The following is a 21,474-nucleotide window of genomic DNA, read 5'->3' as shown; positions in this document are numbered from 1 at the left end:
CTACAAGAAGGACATCGAGGTGCTTGAGCGGGTGCAGAGAAGGGCGACAAAGCTGGTGAGGGGTCTGGAGAACAAGTCCTACGAGGAGAGGCTGAGGGAACTGGGCTTGTTCAGCCTGGAGAAAAGGAGGCTCAGGGGCGACCTTATTGCTCTCTATAGGTACCTCAAGGGAGGCTGTAGCGAGGTGGGGGTTGGTCTGTTCTCCCACGTGCCTGGTGACAGGACGAGGGGGAATGGGCTTAAGTTGAGCCAGGGGAGGTTTAGATTGGATGTTAGGAAGAACTTCTTTAATGAAAGGGTTGTTAGGCACAGGAATGGGCTGCCCAGGGACATGGGCATAGCTATGAGTGAATAGAGATAGAGGACGTAGATGAACTTTGTCAAAGAGCCAGGTTTAGTGGAACAACTAGTTAGTTATTTGTGCAATTAGATTAAAGCTGCTGATGTAATTGAAGAGTTACAGAAAAAGAGATGAGCCACGACATATTAGTGCAGTCCTTTATCTTCAGCATTTAAAATAATCCATTACATTTAAGAAACAATTTGCATAAATGACATTTCAGGACAAGGGTATCACAAACAATGCATACAAAACTTCAAATATTCGCATTTTGACAAAGTAAGCTGCTACAGAATGGCATCTTGTTTCACAAGGACAACTTCAGAGTGGAGGCAAGTGCATTTCAGCCACAGTAGCATAAACAGCATGCAAAACATGACTTTAAACAGACGCAATGTCCATGTTCGAAACATTAAATAAAAATTAAGATACATTGAACAAGCACTTGAAACATAGGCCATGCTATAAAATGCCCCAAAATTAAACAATGCATGTAATGCAATGCATGTATTATGATAGAATGGTCATAGTCACGTTAGACGTGTTCTTCCAATGTTCCTAAGACCCTGTTTTGGTTGAAGCTCAAAGTAGTTTCTTCCCAAGATGTTATTTCTAAAGATGTAGCAAATCACTAAGACGTAATCTCCCATTGCTTTGGAAAAAGCATTCTCCTCCTACTGATTTTGAATTGCATTTCAAATTTTCATATGAAGTTGAACAAACCTGTTTTACCTAGTGGCACAATTACTATGTTCTAAGAGTTCCTTTCTCAGGTTTTTCAGGCTTCAGGAAATGTTCCCTTCAAAATACATACTCTGCTTCATTTTGTGCGATGTTTTTACAAGGGATAGAACAGAAGTGCACTAGAGCAATTTATTTTCTAACAAGGCATTTTGAAGAAAGTTTTCATATCATGTACCTGTGGCCAAGGTCCTTGGACACTGAGGAACAACTGACTAGAAGTCATTTCCCTTACTAAAAAAAGTACACAAATCTGTAAAAATGGACTACAAAACCACAGTGCTGGTAATGCCCTTTTTTTTTTTTTTTAGACCTTTATGATAGACATGATATACATTACTAAATGTATGTACACAATTTGTGTGGCACATTGAACTTCTATGGGCAAGTTTTGTATCAATAAAAATAGACTAATATAAAATGTTAAAAACAAGCTATTTAACTTGTATCACATGATTTTATATATGACATTTTAAAAGGACCATTATATATTAAATGATCATTTTCAAGTACATTATGATTCAATTTCATAGACAAGAACATGTCTATACTAAGTATTCCAGCAGTATCTATTACCAATAATCTGAAATATGCAAAATATAATTTGTAAACTTAGAAACTTAATCCCATATCTCTCCATTTTAAACCTACTCAATTTCTGTATGCAAGATTCTTGTCTTAAACGGGAACAAAGTATTGGAGTATAATCTGCACAAATTTTGGCACAAAAGCCAAAAGTACTTCTCACACAGACCCAGTGAGAATAAATATAATCATATTTTCAAGAATGACTAGTAATTTGGGTTTCTGCTTTGCAGACACAAGAATATCCAGAATACATTTTGAAAAACTTAGGCCCTCAACCAACAGAATACAGAAAGCAGAAGGTGAAATTGTTCTGCTGTACTCTAAGATCACTCCCAATGATAATATGCTTTTGAGAATAAAGGTCAGAATGCCCTAAGTTAAAAATTCTTAATACCCATTAAGATCAAAGATCAGTATATACACAAATTAGAGGTTAGACTTAAGATCTGTATGACCTCCACTAGATAAATATTATATACAGACATTTGCTTCCCCACCCCAACCCCATGGCCAACATTATGCTTAAGTGTTTATCTTTAAACTCACCATTACAGTTGACAAGTATTGAATGTTCTCATTTAAAACAGTGAATGCTTCTTCTGTAACTGCTATTCTCAAAACAGCTTATAATACTGGCATTCCTTAATGTAACATAGGCTAAGTTCTAGTTCCAGTAATTGCAGGAGTACCAGAAGTTGGCCTAATATGAACCTTTTTTCTTCAAATTCTTTTCAGAATGATAGTTTTATTAGACTTTGCTCTAAAAAAATACAACATAAGCATAGTACATTTTATCTACAAATTTGTCATCTCATAATTGCATTGCTATATGTAAATATATATATATATTTTTTAAAACATTATGGTTTAATGGTGGCAAAAAAGTATTTCGCCAGCTCTTTCCCACTGCAAATCGTAATAAATGCTTGCCTTTAAAAGGTAGTATTTCACTATTACAAGTGGCACAATCCATTAAGCAGGCTTAGTCTAAAATATATATATAATGTAGTTGAAATTAGTTTCTTTCCAGTGGATTTCAGAAACTATCCGCATTTTATAAAATGTTTCATTACCAGTCACTGGAGTGGTCTCTTCAAGCTGGGGAGTCAGATCACCATGTCTCTATTATGAAAACTGAAGGTAAAAGAAAGGGGTACAGAAATAGATTTTTCAATTGGTAGGTGCTTCTGTTTCTGTTTTCCCTATTGGTGTCTCAGGAAAAAGTAGTTTCCTGAGTATGTTTGCGTAGAATGGTCCATACACTTGTTTATTAAAGTTTACAATGCTTGCATACTGAGATCCAACAAATTCCATCTCTGTCTGAATCACAGAAAGGCCTCCTGGCACAGCAGGCATACACTTCTGGAAACTTGGAAGAGCAAGCAAGCTTTTCATGAATAACTGGATCCGTTTATCTGAAACATAATATAAAGCATGCTCAGAACAAATGTAAAATGCAAGATGAAACCATACTCACTTCACAAGCACCCTGTAACTCAGCACAAGAAATCCAACAATATAGATAACTATCCTCTCCCTTTCCCAAGCCCATCTTGCAGAGTGAAACACTGAAAGTTTTTGACAGCTGACTCCTGCAAGGCAGACCTGTTCAACAAGTTAGCAAGTCCACTTCCTTTCAGGTAAAAAAGGAAAACACTCGGGTTTAAACCCAAACTGACAGAAGAGAGATGAGTATCACACATTTTCTATATTCCCCTCCAGAAATCTAGTACCTCTAAGCTTGTTTACAAGGACACAAACTTTCTATCTACAACTAACCATGCTCTGCAGCATACCAACAGCACAGCCCCCCAGTAAACAATATTTCTTTACTCTTTTGACACAGTATTTTACTGCCGTAAGAAAGTGGCTTTTAAGCATAATTAGACAGCTGGTTGAGATTGCTGGAGGTAAGTTTTAAACTTAGCAGCTTATATAGACACATACAGTAAGATAATTATGTGTTCTTACTAACCGATCAAGGAACAGACAGGATTATTCTCTTCAACAATACTAGCAATTTGACCCATTAAATTATTCTGCGTTTCTGCATTGAGAGTAGGAAGACCTCTTTCAGATAGAGACCCATTCACTTTGCTGCAAATCTGGACACCAATAGCATTCAGAGCTTCCTTCAAATCAAAAGTTCTGGAAGAAAGAAAGAAAAGAAAAGAAACTTTTATGGTTTCCGTAGCAGTTTCAGGTGAATTCACTACTCCTTTTTCCTTTTGTTTTCACTGCGGAGAGCAGGCTGAGAGTATAGATGAAGTTGTCATTTGATCTTGCAGATGTGTACTTCTACAGATACATGAGAAATCTTTGCCTGTAAGATAAGGATACTAATTGGGATTCAAGTGGGAAAAGTCATTTTAAGTGTGCAGCGATGACACCAATTCACTTTGACCTTATGCTCACATATTATCCAGAGCCAAATTCATAACATTTCATGAGGAAAAAAGTAAAATAACTTCATTTGAAACACTAAGACCCCCATGAGACTTGCTTGTAGTGCAAGTTGCAGTAGTATTAGCAGCAGACAGATAGCTTAAACTACCTAGAGTAAGTTTGAAGGAACTGGCAAAAATGACTTGGTGGATGTACTGCCACAGCCTCTCAGGTATTAGAACAGTCCAGTTGGAATGGATCTATAAGGATCATTGAGCCTAAATGGATGATGACTTCAGGACTAACCAAAAGTTAGAGTATATTAAAGGCATTACCCAAACACTTCTTGAATACTGACAGGCATAAGTAATCAACCAACTCCTGTTACAGCATATGATCACCCTCACAGTAAAGAAAGTTTTCCTTTTTACCTAATCTGAACCTCTCTTGATGCAGCTTTGTACCATTCTTATTTATTCTGTCATTGGTTATCAGAGAGAACAGATCAGCACAGAGTCCAGAGAAGGGTGACGAAGCTGGTGAGGGGTCTGGAGAACAAGTCCTATGAGGAGAGGCTGAGGGAGCTGGGCTTGTTCAGCCTAGAGGAAAGGAGGCTCAGGGGGTGACCTTATTGCTCTCCACAGGTACCTTAAAGGAGGCTGTAGCGAGGTGGGGGTTGGTCTGTTCTCCCACGTGCCTGGTAACAGGACGAGGGGGAATGGGCTTAAGTTGCACCAGGGGAGTTTTAGGTTGGATGTTAGGAAGAACTTCTTTACCGAAAGGGTTGTGAGGCACTGGAACAGGCTGCCCAGGGAAGTGGTGGAGTCACCATCCCTGGAAGTCTTCAAAAAGACGTTTAGATGTAGAGCTGAGGGATATGGTTTAGTGGGGACTGCTAGCGTTAGGTCAGAAGTTGGACTCGATGATCTTGAGGTCTCTTCCAACCTAGAAATTCTGTGATTTTCTGTGATTTCCCTTCCTTGGGAGTGGTAGAGCAGTAAGATCACCTCTCAGCCTCCTTTTCTCCAGACTAGCCAACCCAAGCGTCCTCAGTTTCTTCTCCTTATAGGACATGCCTTCCAGCTCCTTTACCAGCCTTGTTGCCCTCCTCTGGATGATCTCAAGTACCTTAACATCCTTTTTATATTGTAGAGTCCAGAACTGCACACAATATCCAAAGTGAAGCTGCACCAATGCAAAATATATTGTGGAAGAGAATCACCTCCTGTGACTGGCTGGCTGTACTGTGTTTAATGCACCCTAAAATGCAGTTGCCTTTTTGGTTGCAAAGGCACGCTGCTGGCTCACATTGAGCCTGCTGTTGACCAGCACCCCAGATCCCTTTCTGCAGGGCTGCTCACTAGCCACTTGGCTCCCAGCACGTACTCATAGCTTGTGTTAAAGACTATACAAGTGAACTTTAGGGCTAGGCTCCAAAGTCTGCAAAAGTTACACCATCAAGACTAAGACTTCATTAAAAAACAACTTTGAAAATGTGTCACGTGCAGTGTACTTCCATTGTATAGGGCTTCAGATGGCACTAAATTTTCATCTGTATCTATTATCAACAAGCAGTGGCTATGACATTTGAACTGTTCCCAGGAGTTCTCAGATCCACTTGGTTATTTCCTGTTAACAAATACGAGGAGTGATAAACAAGGCCTTACTTCTTACTCATGCCTTCAAGAAGAGGAACGGAGACCCTTTTCAGTTGGTCAGCAAAATCCGGCACATCTACAATTGCTGCACCCACCATATTGTTTGTTATGAGGCAAACACAAGCTATTATTTTTAACTGATTCAGCTTTTCTCTCAACTCTTGAAGACGAACTTCATCTGTTATTAGAGTCTAGAAGCAGAACAATAATACCAGTTTAGGAATACGGAGGAAAGAGGCAGGATTTAGTCATGAAACATTAACATTTTCAATTAACAAACATACAAAGTCAGAAGAAACAGCAGCCGAAGTGTTCTGAATATGAAGTACTGCACAAAGTGACATTATGAGTACCAGAAGTCAGTCTGTGGTAGGGAAGAAAAGTAATGCCTCCAGTTCAGAGAACACTGAAGAAACTGCTTTTTATTTTTCTTCACTGACAACAATTTGTGGCCAACAGTTCAGCCCACAATGTCAGATGCTTGGGGAATCCAGGGGACATGGAAGTGATCAGAGTTACAGACAAAATAGTCTTCTGGATTCAGCTGTCCTTTGAAAAATGCCATAATCTGCAACTGATGGGTAGTGATGAACAGCTGTGCATGACAAACCAGTTTAACCATCAGAGCAATTTCCGCAAGCCACCTATAACCTACTACAAACTAAAAAGCCAGCTGATCATTCCAAAAATGCAATTCCCACAGCAAGATCTGGTTTTGTGGGTTTTTTTTGTTTCCTTTTTAAGGTTATAAAATGAGCTCATTCTATCAAATCCCACCCCCCACACACTGAGAAGCAGGGAATTAACATCCAGCTGTTTGTAGTAATTTCATACTGTGACGATGTGACAACCTAGATCCAGAGGATATCTGTATATAGCTCTTATTCAAAATTGTTGAAAGGAAGGTAAAAGAAAGGTAGTGTCCCTTTCTTCCACTCAAAGGGCGTGCTAAGAGCATCCCTACATAGCTTCCAAGTTCTCTGCCAAGCCACTAACTATAGCTAAGATGTTCACTGCAGTTGATAATTTTAACCCTGACTGACAGCCAATTTCAAGCTGACTTTATTTAAAGCAGCAGAGGTCAGTAATCGGTAGCAGGAGGGAAAACTCAATGATTCTTGAAGCAGTAGTTTATATGCATTGAGAAATGGTGAGTATCTACCGTAGGGAGAGCTTCATGTTTTTAAATGATTGAGCGTAAGGACGATTCACAGCTTGATCCCACCAATCCCTGTTTCTGCTGTGAGGAAAACCAAGACACCACAGACAGTTCCCTCAAAAAGAAAGCAAACCAAGTGCTGTCAGTACAAGGCCCAGCCTTTGGCCATGGCTCGGACTGCTCTTAGGGCAGAGCTGGTGAGCTATGACTAAATAGAGAGAAAGCACCCTAAACTTTTCTAGTTGATGACTTGTCTATCTCATAGTCCAGAAAATGAGACTAGCATATACTCTCCAATTTCCTAGTTTACTATTCAGAAGATTAAGAACTGCAAGAGAATATTCATTTATTGTCATTAATATCAGGATTATTATACTGCAGGAATATTTTCTTATAGCTAGAACTCTGAAGACACTGGAACACACTTACTTCTGGAATTGTTTTGTGGTAATCCCATTGTAACAGTTTCAAGTAGCCATTGTTTAGCACCAGTGTAGGACTAATATTTGATTTAGAACTATGATCAGCACCAGAGGATGATGAAGATTCATCAGAAATGGATGACAATTCATCTTCTATTGATTCCTTTATCCATTCCGTTGTGAGATCCAGAGCACCTATGCATTGCAAATCAGCAGATTTATTGCATGCTTCCATCAAAATAAGCAGTAGCTTGAGGAAGAGTTACATATACATAAATAAGATTAAAGTATTTCTAAAAACTAATCATAGTGGATGCTAGGCCTTCATAGAAGTCAATTTCTCCTTCACTTTTCACTGACCATCCACTGATCACCTTAATATTCTAGCTAGTTTGCATAAACCCAACAATAAATTGTTAGATTTCAACCAAGATTTTGTAGGAAGAAAAAAAAAAAAAAAATTAAGTCCAAGACCCCACACCACTTTTTCCTCTTTCAGGGAGGCCATTTATTTGTTGGGGCACAAGGCTGGAAAGAAGAGGTGAAAGAAAGTATATCAACAATGAATGAAAGTTTTTAAAGAGTTCTTTGACAGCCTGCATATATGAACACTGCAAACTTTATCAGTAGCTCGGGGTTCCCATTTTAGAAGCCTCTGCTTCAGATGTCAGTAAGCTTATTTCCCTCCCCCCCCCCCCCCCCCCCCCAAAACATTCTCCTAAAGACCACTTGACAGTATTATATGAAATCTGGAGTAGTGGATCAAGTTGACCTAAAGAAACTTTTCAGAGCCTGTGTTTTGTTTATTAAAAAGATACTGATCCCACCCCTTCCAACTTCCAGGCACATTGTTTTTCCTTGTTTACCTCAGACTATCAGATTTCCTGGCTACAGAAGAGAAAGTCTCACTTTTCAAAGTGTAGGGCTACTGTCTGGAGGCAGAAAAGAGCCACTGTTGTTTCTTTAGATACCAATCAATTAGACAAATACAAATTTGTCAGAAAATGCCACAGATAACAGATGAAAATGCTTAAAAACAGACTAAGCAATTAACCATTGGTAGCTTGCTTGTCAAAGAACTTTTTGTATTACTTTCTTCTTTTCCAAAGAAGAAATTGGAATTTTCCTCTAAGTAACTGTAACTGAGAGACTTTATAGCATGTCTTTATATAGTTTGTTTAAAAAAAAAAAAAAAAAGTAAAGGTTTAAGTAAAATACAGCATGATACCTACTTGGTGTTTCTTCGAGAATTTCCTGGAATTTTGTTCTTTCATAGTCCACCAAGTTACGCTGAAGGTATGGTCTAAGGCACTGAATTGTATAATTGGCCATATCCATTTTCATCAGGTCCAGAACGTGGAATATTTGTCTGAAGAGAGAAAGTTTAAAGTAAGGTAATTAGAATACACTATGTATTTTAAACAGTATATGCATTAGCACTGTAAGCCCAGTTCTAGAAGGAGCCTCCTTCATTGGTATCAGTGTAGCAGACAACGTTACTTATTTACCAAGATACCCAAAGGATGCATGCAATAAGCAGTTCAAGGAGGAACAGTAAGAATATGCCCTTTTAATTTTGTAAGGATGAAGAAGACCAAACCAGCTGTCTCAGAAACACATGTTATTGTAAGAGTGCTTTTTTGTTGTTGTTCAGTGGCTTAACTATTCAGATTTCATAGTTTTAATCTAGGTGTTATACCCATTTCATTAAGATAAACGTAATATTCCAGTCGCAGCATGCCATAGCACCGCTCCCCCAGCTGTAATGCTTCTGCTGTAAAGCTTTACTTTGAAAACTGGTATTATGCAGATTGCCATCACTAAAGACTAGGACTTTTTCCTCCTTCTTCCACTGCCCAGTATGCTCCATCAGGTTAGAGATTTCCCCCCCGCCCCCCATATAAAAACAGCTAAATACCAACCTCAGCAATTCCACGATATTGTCAGTTGCTTTTAACTGTTTTATATCGTTGTCTCTAATTGGAGCACATAACTTCCCCATAGTATTGATGATATAGTTAGCTAGCCCGTGAATATCAACAGCATTGTGCTCTGCCTGCTGTCTTATAAGATCCGTATCTAGAACTTCACAAATTTGATTTTGAATCCTGTTTGCTCCAGGAGTCAGGAAGGAAAGAAGAATCTAAAGTAGGGGGAAAAAATGAAAAGCTTATCAATAAAATAAAAGCACTTAGTTAACATGCTAAAATATTAAGTTCAAGTGTATTTAGCTGACTAACAAGATATATTAAGACTGGACATCATCTAAAGTAGCAGGAAAAAGCCATATTAAAAGGATCACAGTACAGTTCTGCAAAAACGCTCGAAGTCTGCTGACATGCTTTCTGGTTCAGACTCTTTCAAAAATCTTAAGTTAGTAAATTCTTGCTCTACAGGGCAGCTTCCCCATTTTTGGAAGACTTTGTATTGTGAGAGGATTGAAGATTTTTATGTTCCTTCTTGCACTGATCACAAGGGAATCTATTTGGGCAGGTACAATCACATTTATACTCCTGGTCACGCACTGAACTCAGAATGTAGCCAAACTAGTACAGGTGCAAAGCTTTGAGAAAAGAGCTGATTTGCAGCTAACCACCCTGCAACAAAAGCTGATTGGACATACCACTATGCGTGTAGCCATATTCACTGTTAATACAAATCTATTTTGGACACCTATTGCTACTGTAGTTCTGAATAATAGGTTTCTTCTTAGAAGTAGGAACTTGAAGGTGTTGGCTTTTTTCTAAGTTAACAAACCCCTCAGTGAAGTAAGAGGCTCTCAGACCCAAGCTGCAAAAACAGTATTGGAGGGGGAGAAAAAAATGTTACCTCCTTTATTTCCTCAAAGAGCTTGATAGCATGTTCGTATTCTGGAGGATCTTCATTCAGTTCCGATTCCAAATGATCCCAAAATGCCTTATGTACAATTCGTTTCACTGTGCCCACTAAGCTGTGGAATAAGTCAATTACAGACAGAGAAAGAGACTACTAAATAGCTTTCATCCTTGGTCAAAGTGCTTTAGGTTAGCCTAATGATTTTTTGGGAAGCACAACTCATTGACACTCGTCACGACCTGCAACACTATCTTTCTTGTGCTGTGGATCATCAGCTCCTAAAACATGATTTACACCAAGAAGTCTTTCCTAAAACATTACTTTAGGAAACGGTGCTAGCAATTCAGATTTAGACATACCTTCCCTTTTTCCTTATCAAATACATACTGATTCACTAACTGTGTGTGTTATGTGCTAAGTCTTAAAAACTATTCCTTTGTATAGCCAATTATCACTTAAGGGATTTGCACAATTAAAAACCTGTTTGTCTTTTTACATGTATGCTTTCCAGAGGAAAGATGAGGTTTTTTTTAAGTCAAAAATGTCTGCAATCAAGGAAGTTTTAAATATATATATACTAGGGCATTTCTGGAGAACTTTTGCATCTCTTCTGAGGTAATATTAGAGATAAGCTTATGATGAGCTTTACCTTCTTATCACCATAGGACAAAGATGCTACTATAGGTTACATAGAAGCCCATCATTTCATCTTTTCCACAGAACAGAACACCACTCCTCATCTTCACTACGGGAATTGATATGGCATTAGCCTTTTACTTTCCACATTATATTTAAGACAGAGCATCATATTCTCCAAGACAGCATATCAACTCAGCTGGACTACAGAATTTGTTCTGAGCAAGACAGCTGACTCCTAGAGTTGTTATAAAAATCCATAGGCATTCAGAAATGCAACAGGTTTGGGTTTTTTTTTTGTTTGTTTGTTTTTTGGGGGTAGGTTGCTGTTATTTTTGTTTTCTTTTTATTTTAGGTGCTCCTGCATTTCTCCTCTCTTCTCAAACTGCTTTATTTTTTTGCAAAATTCATGTTCCTACCTGTTCTGTGGAAGGTCTTCATGTTTTATGCAGAAATTTGCATTTACAGCAATTTCATGAGCTAATGTCAAGTCTGTCAGATTTCTTGCAGCTGCCATCAGTTCATCAAAAGTAACCATCTTGGGAGGACTTGCTGAAGGAACAAATGATCAAGTCAAAACACTATAGTAGATGAAAGCAATTGAAAGCTTTAATAAAAGTTAGCAGCCTTGCATGAAAGTAACAAGGCAATAAATATTGTTCCTTGATAACTGGACTCTAGTACTTTAGAAGAAACAAGCTAGGATTACCAGACCTTTATATCTTCTTAAAACACTAACTCAGGAAACTCCCAGCTTATCGGGGGTGTGTGCACACGGGTGGGTAATACCACGTAAACCTCATAACATTTTGAGAAGCAGTTTCATATTTTCACATCTTAACTGAGGTGGCTTTTTTCATTTAAAACAAGATCTTATACTCCACAGATTTTCTGTAGACTGTTCTATAAAACCCACCAGAGCAAAAGCACAGTCAGTAACAGATACCAGATTTCCATTATAATCCTGAGCACATGGTAACAGCTACATCATGTCTTTTATTGCCTGTAAAGAAGGTTCTGAAGATACTGACTTAAGAACCCCTCACTTATGTACCATAGCAGATGCATCATTAAGTTATACTCCCTTTTCACAAGTATGTATCAAGGATGTGACAGAAACTTTAAAGCAGGAGTAAATTTCTAAAACGCAAGCTTCTAAACTCCCAAATTCTCTCATTTGATTTTTGTGATTGTCCTGTCATTAGTCTTTGGAAGCTTAAAGAACCAGCTGCCAATTGCAGCTCCACTAACATACGGATTTTAATATAAGATTTCACTTATACAGATGCTAAATGAGTTGTGTGTATGATCTAAGAACACTTACAGATATGAGCATTAAGCACATTTTATGCAGGGTTTTATTTATCAGTGCTCATTCAAAATACCTTCTCTTGTGTAAACACATTTTCTGTTTGATCCTGGTATTTAATCAAAGAATAAAAGCTATTGCATTAACTTCATGTACCTTTGTGTAGCCTATAAATTAGTTTTATAATAGATTTATTTTTTAACTGTATGGACCAAACAAAAGAAATCCACCCTTTGCATATAAAGTCACACATAGTTGGTTGAGTGGGAGGTGGGAGACTGCTACCAACGTTAAGATTAGCTTAAGACTAGGATATCCATGGTGGCTCACTCTCCTTAAGCTAAGGGAAGCAGCACACGGGAAGCCCTCACAGGTACAGCTATTAGTGGTATTGCACTCAAAGAGATGCGCTGCTCCACTGCCAAGAGAAAGCCATGCCTTTCTCTTAACACTCAAACACAGAATCAGACTCCGTGGTTCTACCCGCTACGTGAAAGAAATAGAATGGGTTAGTCTTCTGTGTCTCTGCATAGCCCAGGTAAGGTTGAAACATGCTTACAAGCTGGGGAACTGGGTTTGCTTGAAGAATCGCTGTTAAAGCTCTGTCTTGAATACTCAGAGTCACTTGAAGAAGCTGTGCTTTCAGAGAGGCGCGAAGAATCTGAATCACTGTTCTGGTCATCGCTGAGAGGCATCGTGATTCACTTTAGCTGATACAGTAAACAAGACCTGAAAGACAAAACACACATCTCACAAAAGCAGCACTTCCTATGTTTTTTGATTCTCAAAGCTGGGCACTGACCATTATACTGTGAACAAGGAAGAAGTAGTCACCTTTCTGAAAAAGTGTTACAAAAAGGATCTGGCTTTACACATGCAGAATCATGCAGTTATTAATAAATGACATCTCTACTTTCTGCTGTTTTGTACCTTACTGACTCTAATATAACCATTCTGTAAACTGGTTAGATTTAAAACATAAAGGACCACCCACAGTAAACCCAAAGCTGCTTGCTGTCAGAACGTTGGAAGTTCTGTCTTAAAATGTAAAGGCACTCTATTTCTCACGGTGTTACATCATCCCACCACGTGACTTCACCATCAAGTAATTTTTAGCAATTAGCTTCTTTCCACAAAGAGACTGCACTGAGAGTACAAACTCTAAAGCAAACAAAGAGCTTGCTAGGGAAGAACAGGCAAATAATTCAGAATATTAAGCTTCTGGCAGGGTGTCTCAGGAAGCCTGACCTGCTGCTTTAGGTGTCTCTTTGCTCACTCTCAGACTGACAATGGCATAGACTCAGTAAGTACTCCTTCAAGGGAGGAAGTGTTTTAATTCAAACAGCAACTCTGAGCCTCTAGCACTACACTCAGCATATGCGACAACCTCATGAGAACTATCATGCTTCATTGTGCTTCTGTCTGCATAAGGAAACTGCCTCCCAGGCAGATAATCCACAACTACAGAGAATTTGGACGGCTGCATAGTTCAATGGAGATGATTAACAGTTCTAACACAGGAAGCAAGTAGTATGTTAACGACCATATTAAAATGAGAAACTGGAAGTCAAGTCATAACTACTCCCAAAGGAATTTGGCCCAGATTCCAAAAGTAGCTGTCCATCTTTGGTTACGGCCACAAAGTATTCTGTAGTAGACTTCATTAAGAGACACAGCCAGTAACGCTTCTATCAGCAAGTTGTTTCACTTGCTGTGAGTCAATGTATTGTAGGGTTGAGAGGTGGACAAAAGGGGATAAGGATGAAGACTTCTTTATGTTGGCTCCCAGGATCAGATTAGCATGTTTGGTTTCTTGAGTACCAGCTCACGGTGGACATACCTTTAGAACTTGTTGAGTTATTCCACTGATGAATACTTCCCTGTTAATTGAGATGATTAACAGTTAGGTGTTTGTTTCCTCCCTCCTCCTTCCCCAGGAGGAAGGAAGATGTATTTGAGTGCCTTTTTGCTACAATGTTATGCTGGTTTTTGTCAAGAGACTTATATCAGCAAGAACAGCTGACAGCTTATCAACTTACTGGGGAAGCCAGTAAGAGACTTTTAATCACTGTATAGGAGGTCATAGGTTCTAGACTTACAGCTTTAGCTGTGATACTTCTTTTAACTTTTATTAGAAGTGATAAAATCAACATTTTAACAAAATTGAAAACAAACAGGTATTTAAAGTAGTGTTGTCTAGACAAGACAGCAAGTTGCAAGAAAACCTGGAAAACTAAGAGGCTCTGAGATTTGACTTGGAAATTGCATTTGTCTAAGTTACAATTATGAATGACTCATGTTCATGTTACGCAAGAATCAAGCTATTTCTTCTAGTAAAATTTGTGTTACAGACCTCTAAAGCTGACTAGAAACTACTTGTGATGAGTAACCAAAGTGTAGAAACACTGCATGTTCCTGATACGGAACTGCTTACTTATAGTAACCCTACAGAGCCCGCAAAACATACATTAAACCCCCATCTATTGCTTCTGGATCAACACCAGAACACGCTGTTTCCAGGTTTTCATCATGTAAAAAGCCTCTTTGTGAATACTTTAAATAACTAACCTTTAAAAAGTTACTGTTGCATGTGGTCCATGGGAAAAAGTGATTAGCGTTGTTAGACGTGTACTGGCCCAAAAGGTCTTGTAAATCCCTCGCCTAGTAAGAGCGCTTCAAGATGTGTCTAAGGCTCAGGTCTAGGTATTAAGAGAACACGGAAGAGATCAACACAATTAAAGAAAAATTCTCTCATAGTTTATACATCATTTTAAGATCTTTCATTTAGCCGTAAAATTCAAACAACAAATATTCACATTAGTAATATTCAGACTTGTAGAGTGCTCCTAACAGAAGTAGGGAACCAGCCACAGAAGCAAGTCAGCACTGCCATTTTCTATCACAGTCTCATACTCAAGACCAAGCAGTTAATGTATACAGGATTTTCATTTCCACCTTAAGTCTTCATATGGCAGTTCTAGCAAAGTATCTTTTGACAACAAGTCCTTGTATCTCCAAAGATGTTACCTACTTTGAGGTACTGGGACCATACCTGCTCCTGCACATATACAGATAGCAGATGTGCCAGTAGGGGCCTTCAGAAAGTTTGCTTTAAATCAGTTCTAACAACGCAACATCCGAATAAACACCACAATACTTGCCACGATGAGTATATTTCCTAGTAGCGTGCCACAAACGGAAGGGTAAAGGAAGAAAATGGGTGTATTCTGCAAGAATTTAGCAATAATGTTCTGAACTAAGTTTAAGAGAGAAGGTAGAAAGTACAAAGTAAACACAGGTGAATACACAAGCAGCATCTGGATGCGCCATCTACAGTTTAACTGTGCTGCACAACAGCTAAAAAGGATAAAGGGAAGAGCATTCACTGAGAACATCAAAGAAGTACAAATCAGAAAGGGCTTTTCTAATTACTTACAACAATAGGGCACCGAGTTCCTCCGTCCTTTCTTTACAGCACACACCGAAAGCGCTCTGCCTCACGCCTTGGCAGGCAGCTCAGAGCTTCTCAGAAGTTACCGAGGGCTCACACGTAACTTTAAGCGTAGACACGCCGAACAACACCTCAATCTCTCCAAAATCGCCTCACGTTTCCCTGCTCCCCGTGCTGCCGGCGGGGCGCCCCGCGGAGCCCTCCTCCTCCTCCTCCTCCTCCTCCTCCCCCGGCCGGCTCCGGCTCCGGCTCCTCCTCCTCTTCCTCGGCAGCAGCCGAGCCAAACAAACAGCGTCTCCAGGGCCGGGCCGAGGGGGGAGGAAGGAGAAGGGGGGCCGAGCTCTGCCTGCCCCGCTGAGGCCACCCCGGCCGCCGGGACCCCCGGGGAAGGACCCGGGGATGGGAGCCGCGGCTCCGCGCTGCCGGCGAAGCCCCGGGGCTGCCCGTGCAAGCACAGGGCAGGGCAGCTCAGGGCAGCCCGCAGCGGAGCCCACCGCCCCCTAACCCGCCCCCCGCCCCTCAGAGCGGCTCCCCCAGAGCCGCGCTGGCCCCGCGGTGCCGGTCCCGGTGCCGGTGCCCCCCGCTCACCGCAGCTCGGCCTCCTCCAGCGCGGCGCTCGCCGGGGCTTTAAACGCCCCCCCCCCCGCCCTTATGTAGCCGGCCCGGGCGCTGAGTGCCTTACCCCGGGCGCGACCATCTCTGGCGGGGCTGTGTCACGCCGTCCTGCCCGCTCGCCGCTGCCAGCCCCGGAGGTTTAGGGCAGTGTTTCTCTTCTCGAATAAACGCGGAGCCGGTTTTCTCGCCGTGCCCGGGTCCGAGCGGCAGGCGAGGAGCGGCAGGGGGTGAGAAGGGAGGGATCCTTCGGGGACCTCCCCCCCCCCCCGTGCAGAATGGGCGCTGCCGGCGGTGTTTACGGAAGAGCCGCCTCGCTCCGCGCTCGCCCCGCTGAGCGCCGCCTCCGGGGGCCGCTGCGCCCCCACAGCGGAGGGAGGGCGGGCAGGGGGCAGAGAGGGGGCTGCCCCGTGCTGTCAGGGGAAGGGGCAGCGCCTCAGGGCTGTGTCGCCCCCTCTGTGTGCACATGGCTGCTCAGGGAGCTCTAACGAGCTTTGCCTGCCCTCCCGACTGAAGGGGGGTGAGCCCCCCGCCATTTTGTCCCCCCCCCCTTGCTCCTGCCCCCCCCCCCGCCATCTTACCGCGGGGCGCTCAGCCGCCCCATTGCTCACGGCTGTGGCATTGCGAGGCCCGCCGAGGAACGTGGCACCAAGCACGAAAGCACTGTCATTATAAATGCCTGGCTGCTGAACGCACTGACCTCAGGCACCAGGTGATGACCCTGTCACGGTCACCGCCGAGTCCTGTCACGGGGGGGATCTGCGCTGCCAGCGCCTCGCCTACCGGGAAGCATGGAGGGCGAAAGGCTGGCAGTCATCTCCGGGGCAGGGACTCACAAAATTAAGCCCTGTGGGATAGATACTGTGTTAACACTGACCAAAGCCCGCTGTAGGTCCTATTAATTTTCCCTCTGCTCTAAAAGCGAGGTGCTTGCTCACAGAGATGCACAGCACCTGTCAGCCCTGCTGCTTTGCTTCGAGTCCAGCCGTCAGAGACATTAAATGGGATTAAGTCCACCAGGCTAATCCGCTTGGTTCCATAAGGGAGACGGTATTTTAAATAACCATTTGTACTGCTTTGCCCCAGTTTTTGCATGTCACGTGGCAATGACGATCAGACAGGCTCATACGAGCTTTGGAGAAGATGGACTGTGACAGCCTACAGCTGGACAACGTTGTGCAGGGCTGTTTTCACTTCCAAAGACATTGTTTATTACCTGTTTCATCCATTTTGGACTGCTGATGCCCTTTGTTAGTTAACCAGCTGTATCATCTAAAACCGTACGAATAGCACTTGGAGCAAACACCAGGGCCCGTGATTCAGGGCCCATTTTGTGTACTCCCTCTGTGAGCCAGCAGTTGCGAAAGCCTGTGGTGCTCAGTGGCTCAGCCTGCACATGGGGCAAAAGGGATGCCCCAGCATCACCATAGTTAGTAAACTAACTTCTAAAAATATGCCAAAAAGGGATGGCTTTAAAACATCATTTTATTTTAGCCACAGCAGTGCCTTTCTGCCACGACACATTAGCTATTTTGGAGACCACTCTAAAGTACCTAGCTTTCTTTATGGCTCTACAGAGAGACAGAGGCATCTGTACGTATCACAGAGGCACTGAGGGCTTGCTTAAAGATTCCAGTGCAAAAGCCAAGAATAAGTTAGACACTGCAGTACCCAGCACTTAGCCACCTTTTTGGTTTCAATTCCTTCACTGTCCAGAGACAGTGAAGCTATAGGCTGCTATCTAGATCTTGAAATAAATTATCCACTGTGGAGATTTTCACCACAGAAATGTCACTAATTTCTTATCATCTGTAGCTTCTGAAATGTGAACCAGGAAAATAATTTTGCAGCTTTTAAATTCATTCTAGTCAATTAAGAATATCAGTGTCCATATCTAATGTAGGACATGCAGCCACAAGTTCAAAAGTTAGACTGGTGTCTCTCTTTGGTCTTAATTATTGGCCTTTTATTAGAAAACCGCTGGTAATTGAAATGAAGGACTAATGTGTGCTCAGCCTTTGCAGCAAGTTACATCATAACTCTTCCAGACTGTTATCAGTAAAACTAGCAGAAGCAATAAAGCCTACAATTAACACACTGTTTTATCCTGCCAATAGCAGCACTGCTACCGAGTGGGTAAGAAGGGCAGCTGCATCTGGCCCCGCAGGTCAGAAATGTCCCAGCATGTGGCTAACTGATGGTTAGAGTGGGAGGAGAGGGAAAGGACAAGGCTGTGTTGTTGTTTACACCAGGGCCCATGACAACTAAGTTGAGAACATAACTTGAAGTCACAAGATATTCTGTCCTAATCCTAATAACTGAGCCAGGCATACTGGCTTTAGCGCTAACAGATGGATGTTAAGACTCTGGGTTGACTGAGAACATCAAGCCCAGATTTGATAATAGGCTCAAGAGTGAGACAAAAAGTCTACAAAGCAGGTGTAAAGGTGCTTTCTCAGCCTGCTCTTCAGTTGATTTTCCTGAATGCAAGGGAGAAATAAGTCTTGTGAGAATGAAACAGGATTGTTGCTTTTTTTTTCCCACTGAAGTATTTAGCTCCAAATTCACACAGAGGCATAACGGAATATTGAAACTTCTGAAATAAAACAGTACATCAGTAAACATCCCAACTGTGCCAGACTGCAGCACCTTGCTACTTTACCACTGCAACAAAGTCCTAATGCACTCTCCCCTCAACACTAGTGATCTCTCTTTCTATACAGAGGAAAAGGAGAGTTTGGCCCACAGTGTCAAATACAATAAGAAGCTGTCTGTAAAATTATATTCTAGCTTAGAAATAGTTTGCATTGGTTCCTTGGTGAGAAAAGCCTTAGTTAAGTCTTTGTCACTGCCAAGCCAGAGAAGGAGGAACAGTATGGCAGTTACCTACACTGCCTTACTACCTGAAACAGACTTCCATCCTTTGATGCCTAACACTGACAATCCTCTTGTATGCCCATCTCTCCATTTGTATGATAAACTCTATGAAGTAAGTTGCTTCAGAACAAAAATCCTGGGTCTTAAGGTACTGCTACAAAGCCTGGCTTTTCTAGGCCCTTCCTAAACAGAAATCTGAGATCCCATTTGTCCTAAAGTGTAGGACCACTAAGGCTGTGTCTAGACGTTCATTGTGGAAACTGCAGTGTTAGGTGCTTCATTTACTGCTGAAGATTTCTACTCCATCTGCAAACTCAACCATTTCCGTGCAAACTCACCTGTATCACCTCCAACCACCTCTGGCAGGTATTTAGGACAACCTACTAACCCTGTGTGAGTGCTCTGCTCCTTGCTAGGGTCAGGGCAATCAGGTAAATTCTGTTATGGCACCTGTAACCTGCAGTCCCTGAATGGGACTGGATCTGGAGCCGTGATCTTGCCTGGGTCGTCTAGGATCCACTGTCTCTGAAGAATATTCAACCTAAAATTTACTAAAAAAAAAAAAAAAAAAAAAAAAAAAAAAAAAAAAAGTACTGGAGTACTGGGAATCAAAGCAAAAACCAAGAAAAAATGTCTTCCAAGACAAGACTCACTTGGATATTTTTTTCTCTGATCAAATAGAGGAGCAGACAAATTAGCACCCCAAGCCTTTATCTTGCAAGGAATTATGGCTTGCATTTGTATGTAATGAACTTCCAGTCATGGAATGATTCTTCTCAAGCAAATGCATTTCAGAATAACAAAAAGCTCAAGAAGGAAATAAATCAAATTGGCACTAGCAGTTCAACAGCCTAGGTACAGGCAGAACTGGAAGGAGCTTGTTGCTTCTTACATTCTGTAATGTCTTAGAAGCACTGAAACTTCATGTAAGAGATTTCTGCCCAGAAACCTAAGTAGAGCTTTAACGCTTTATTTTCATTGATTGACTCTATGTCTTGAACAGAATTACTCTTTACTTTCATCCCACACAGATCTTTAGTACAGGCAAATATTACAGATACAGACATGAATACAGTCTTTCAAAGTTAGCTTTTTGTACAAAGACATATTAAAATGCAGGGAAGAAGAGTAACACGCCTGAGGGAGTAACCAATGGCCAAGAGCATTTCCTTGCATTGTTCTTAAAAAACCAATCCCCTAAAAATCCTTTTGAAATTGACACCATTACTACTGATTGTCTGCTGGTTGTTTGCTCTTAGCCTGAGTCTAAATCCATTATTGCTTTGCTTGTTACTAGTTGTGAACGTCCTGTGATGAAATTTAGAAAATAATAATAAAAAAATCCTTTGGAGTCCATTCTGATACCCCAGCTACTCAGCATGTCTCCTGGAGAGAAGGAAGGAGGTGTTAAAAGTTGAGTTGCCTCATTTCTGTCTGAAGCATAGGTAAGTGTTGGGATGAACCCATGGAGAAGATTCTTTTAGCATGTTTTTATATTTAGGATTCTCCAGTCATAAACTGTTACTGTCCAGTTATAAACTTTGTCACAACACTTTCCTGGGTCCAGAATCTTGGGTCCAAGGACTGGAGCAGCCAGTGTTGTGCAGACACCACCCGATTCCAGGCTCCTTTACCAGCTCTGAAACAGAATAAGCCTTGCTTCCAGTTTCAAAGGGAGCAGTGAAGAGTTATCAGCACAGAGGGCTCAAGAACTGAAGAGGGACAAGCATATAAAGAGGTCAGTATAGCTGTTGCCTGCAGAGTGTCCACTGAGATTAAAACAAAATATGTGTCAGTTCCTCTTCGTCAAAATTAGGACCCACTTCCAGAATTGCAACCCACAGTTACAAAAGTCGGATGCGGTGACCACCTTCACCTTTCATCGTGTTTGATGCGTGGACACTTTTATGGAAAGGGACACATTTACCTAAAATGTTACCAAAGAACTCTCCCTGTAATCCATCACTGACTAAAAGAGTACACTGAAAATATCGCCAGATATTTTAGTGAACTGGCAGAGCGGCTAAATGCCTGTCAGACAAGAGTCAGTATGTCAACCGGTCCAGTTAGGGCTCAAGAACTTTTAATGAGGCAAAATGCTGATGAATTCAGGGCGCATTTTTCACACATTTAAGCCTTCCTGCGGTATCATCTGTCCCACAGTCTGTCACAAAGCAGTCTGCCACCGTCAGGGGACAGAAGGCGGAGCGTGCTGAGACCTCTGGAGGGATTTGGGTCCTCGGGGAGGGGGTGCAGGCGGCTCTCCCCTGCTCCCCTCCCGCTGCCTCCCTCAGGCCGGGCCCGGCCCCGTGTGCGTGGCGGCTCCCCGGGGCGGGTCGGGGCGGGACGGGGCGGGGAGCTCGGCGCTGCCCGGCCGCCACCCCCGCCCCATCGCTCCGCGGCTGCCTCCTTCCCTTCCATCCCTCCCTTTCTCCCTCCCTCCTCTCCCTCTCGCCCCGCC

The 21,474-nt window shown here is 41.9% G+C and overlaps 1 protein-coding gene across 3 annotated transcripts; it reads right to left on the bottom strand.

Moving 5' to 3' along the window:
- Window positions 1-484: 484 nt before the first annotated feature.
- TCP11L2 (t-complex 11 like 2) lies at window positions 485-16,182 on the bottom strand. Of its 3 annotated transcripts, XM_084281308.1 has the most exons (12): window positions 16,113-16,182; window positions 14,642-14,772; window positions 13,914-13,953; window positions 12,633-12,802; window positions 11,184-11,316; window positions 10,123-10,243; window positions 9,216-9,436; window positions 8,526-8,662; window positions 7,301-7,488; window positions 5,722-5,903; window positions 3,645-3,817; window positions 485-3,084 (listed from the first exon to the last, which is right to left on the bottom strand). In XM_084281308.1, the coding sequence occupies exons 4-12, from the start codon at window positions 12,766-12,768 to the stop codon at window positions 2,840-2,842; spliced, it is 1,536 nt and encodes a 511-aa protein (XP_084137434.1). In that variant the 5' UTR covers window positions 12,769-12,802; window positions 13,914-13,953; window positions 14,642-14,772; window positions 16,113-16,182; the 3' UTR covers window positions 485-2,839. The 3 variants fall into 3 exon arrangements, with proteins under 3 accessions (XP_084137434.1, XP_084137436.1, XP_084137435.1); XM_084281310.1 differs by lacking the exon at window positions 13,914-13,953; XM_084281309.1 differs by lacking the exon at window positions 16,113-16,182 and having other exon boundaries at window positions 14,642-14,798.
- Window positions 16,183-21,474: the final 5,292 nt, after the last annotated feature.

Source organism: Netta rufina (assembly GCF_964035555.1).
Source record: "Netta rufina genome assembly, chromosome: 1".
In the NCBI taxonomy this organism is placed as follows: domain Eukaryota; kingdom Metazoa; phylum Chordata; class Aves; order Anseriformes; family Anatidae; genus Netta; species Netta rufina.
This window is presented reverse-complemented; position numbering and strand designations above follow the sequence as displayed.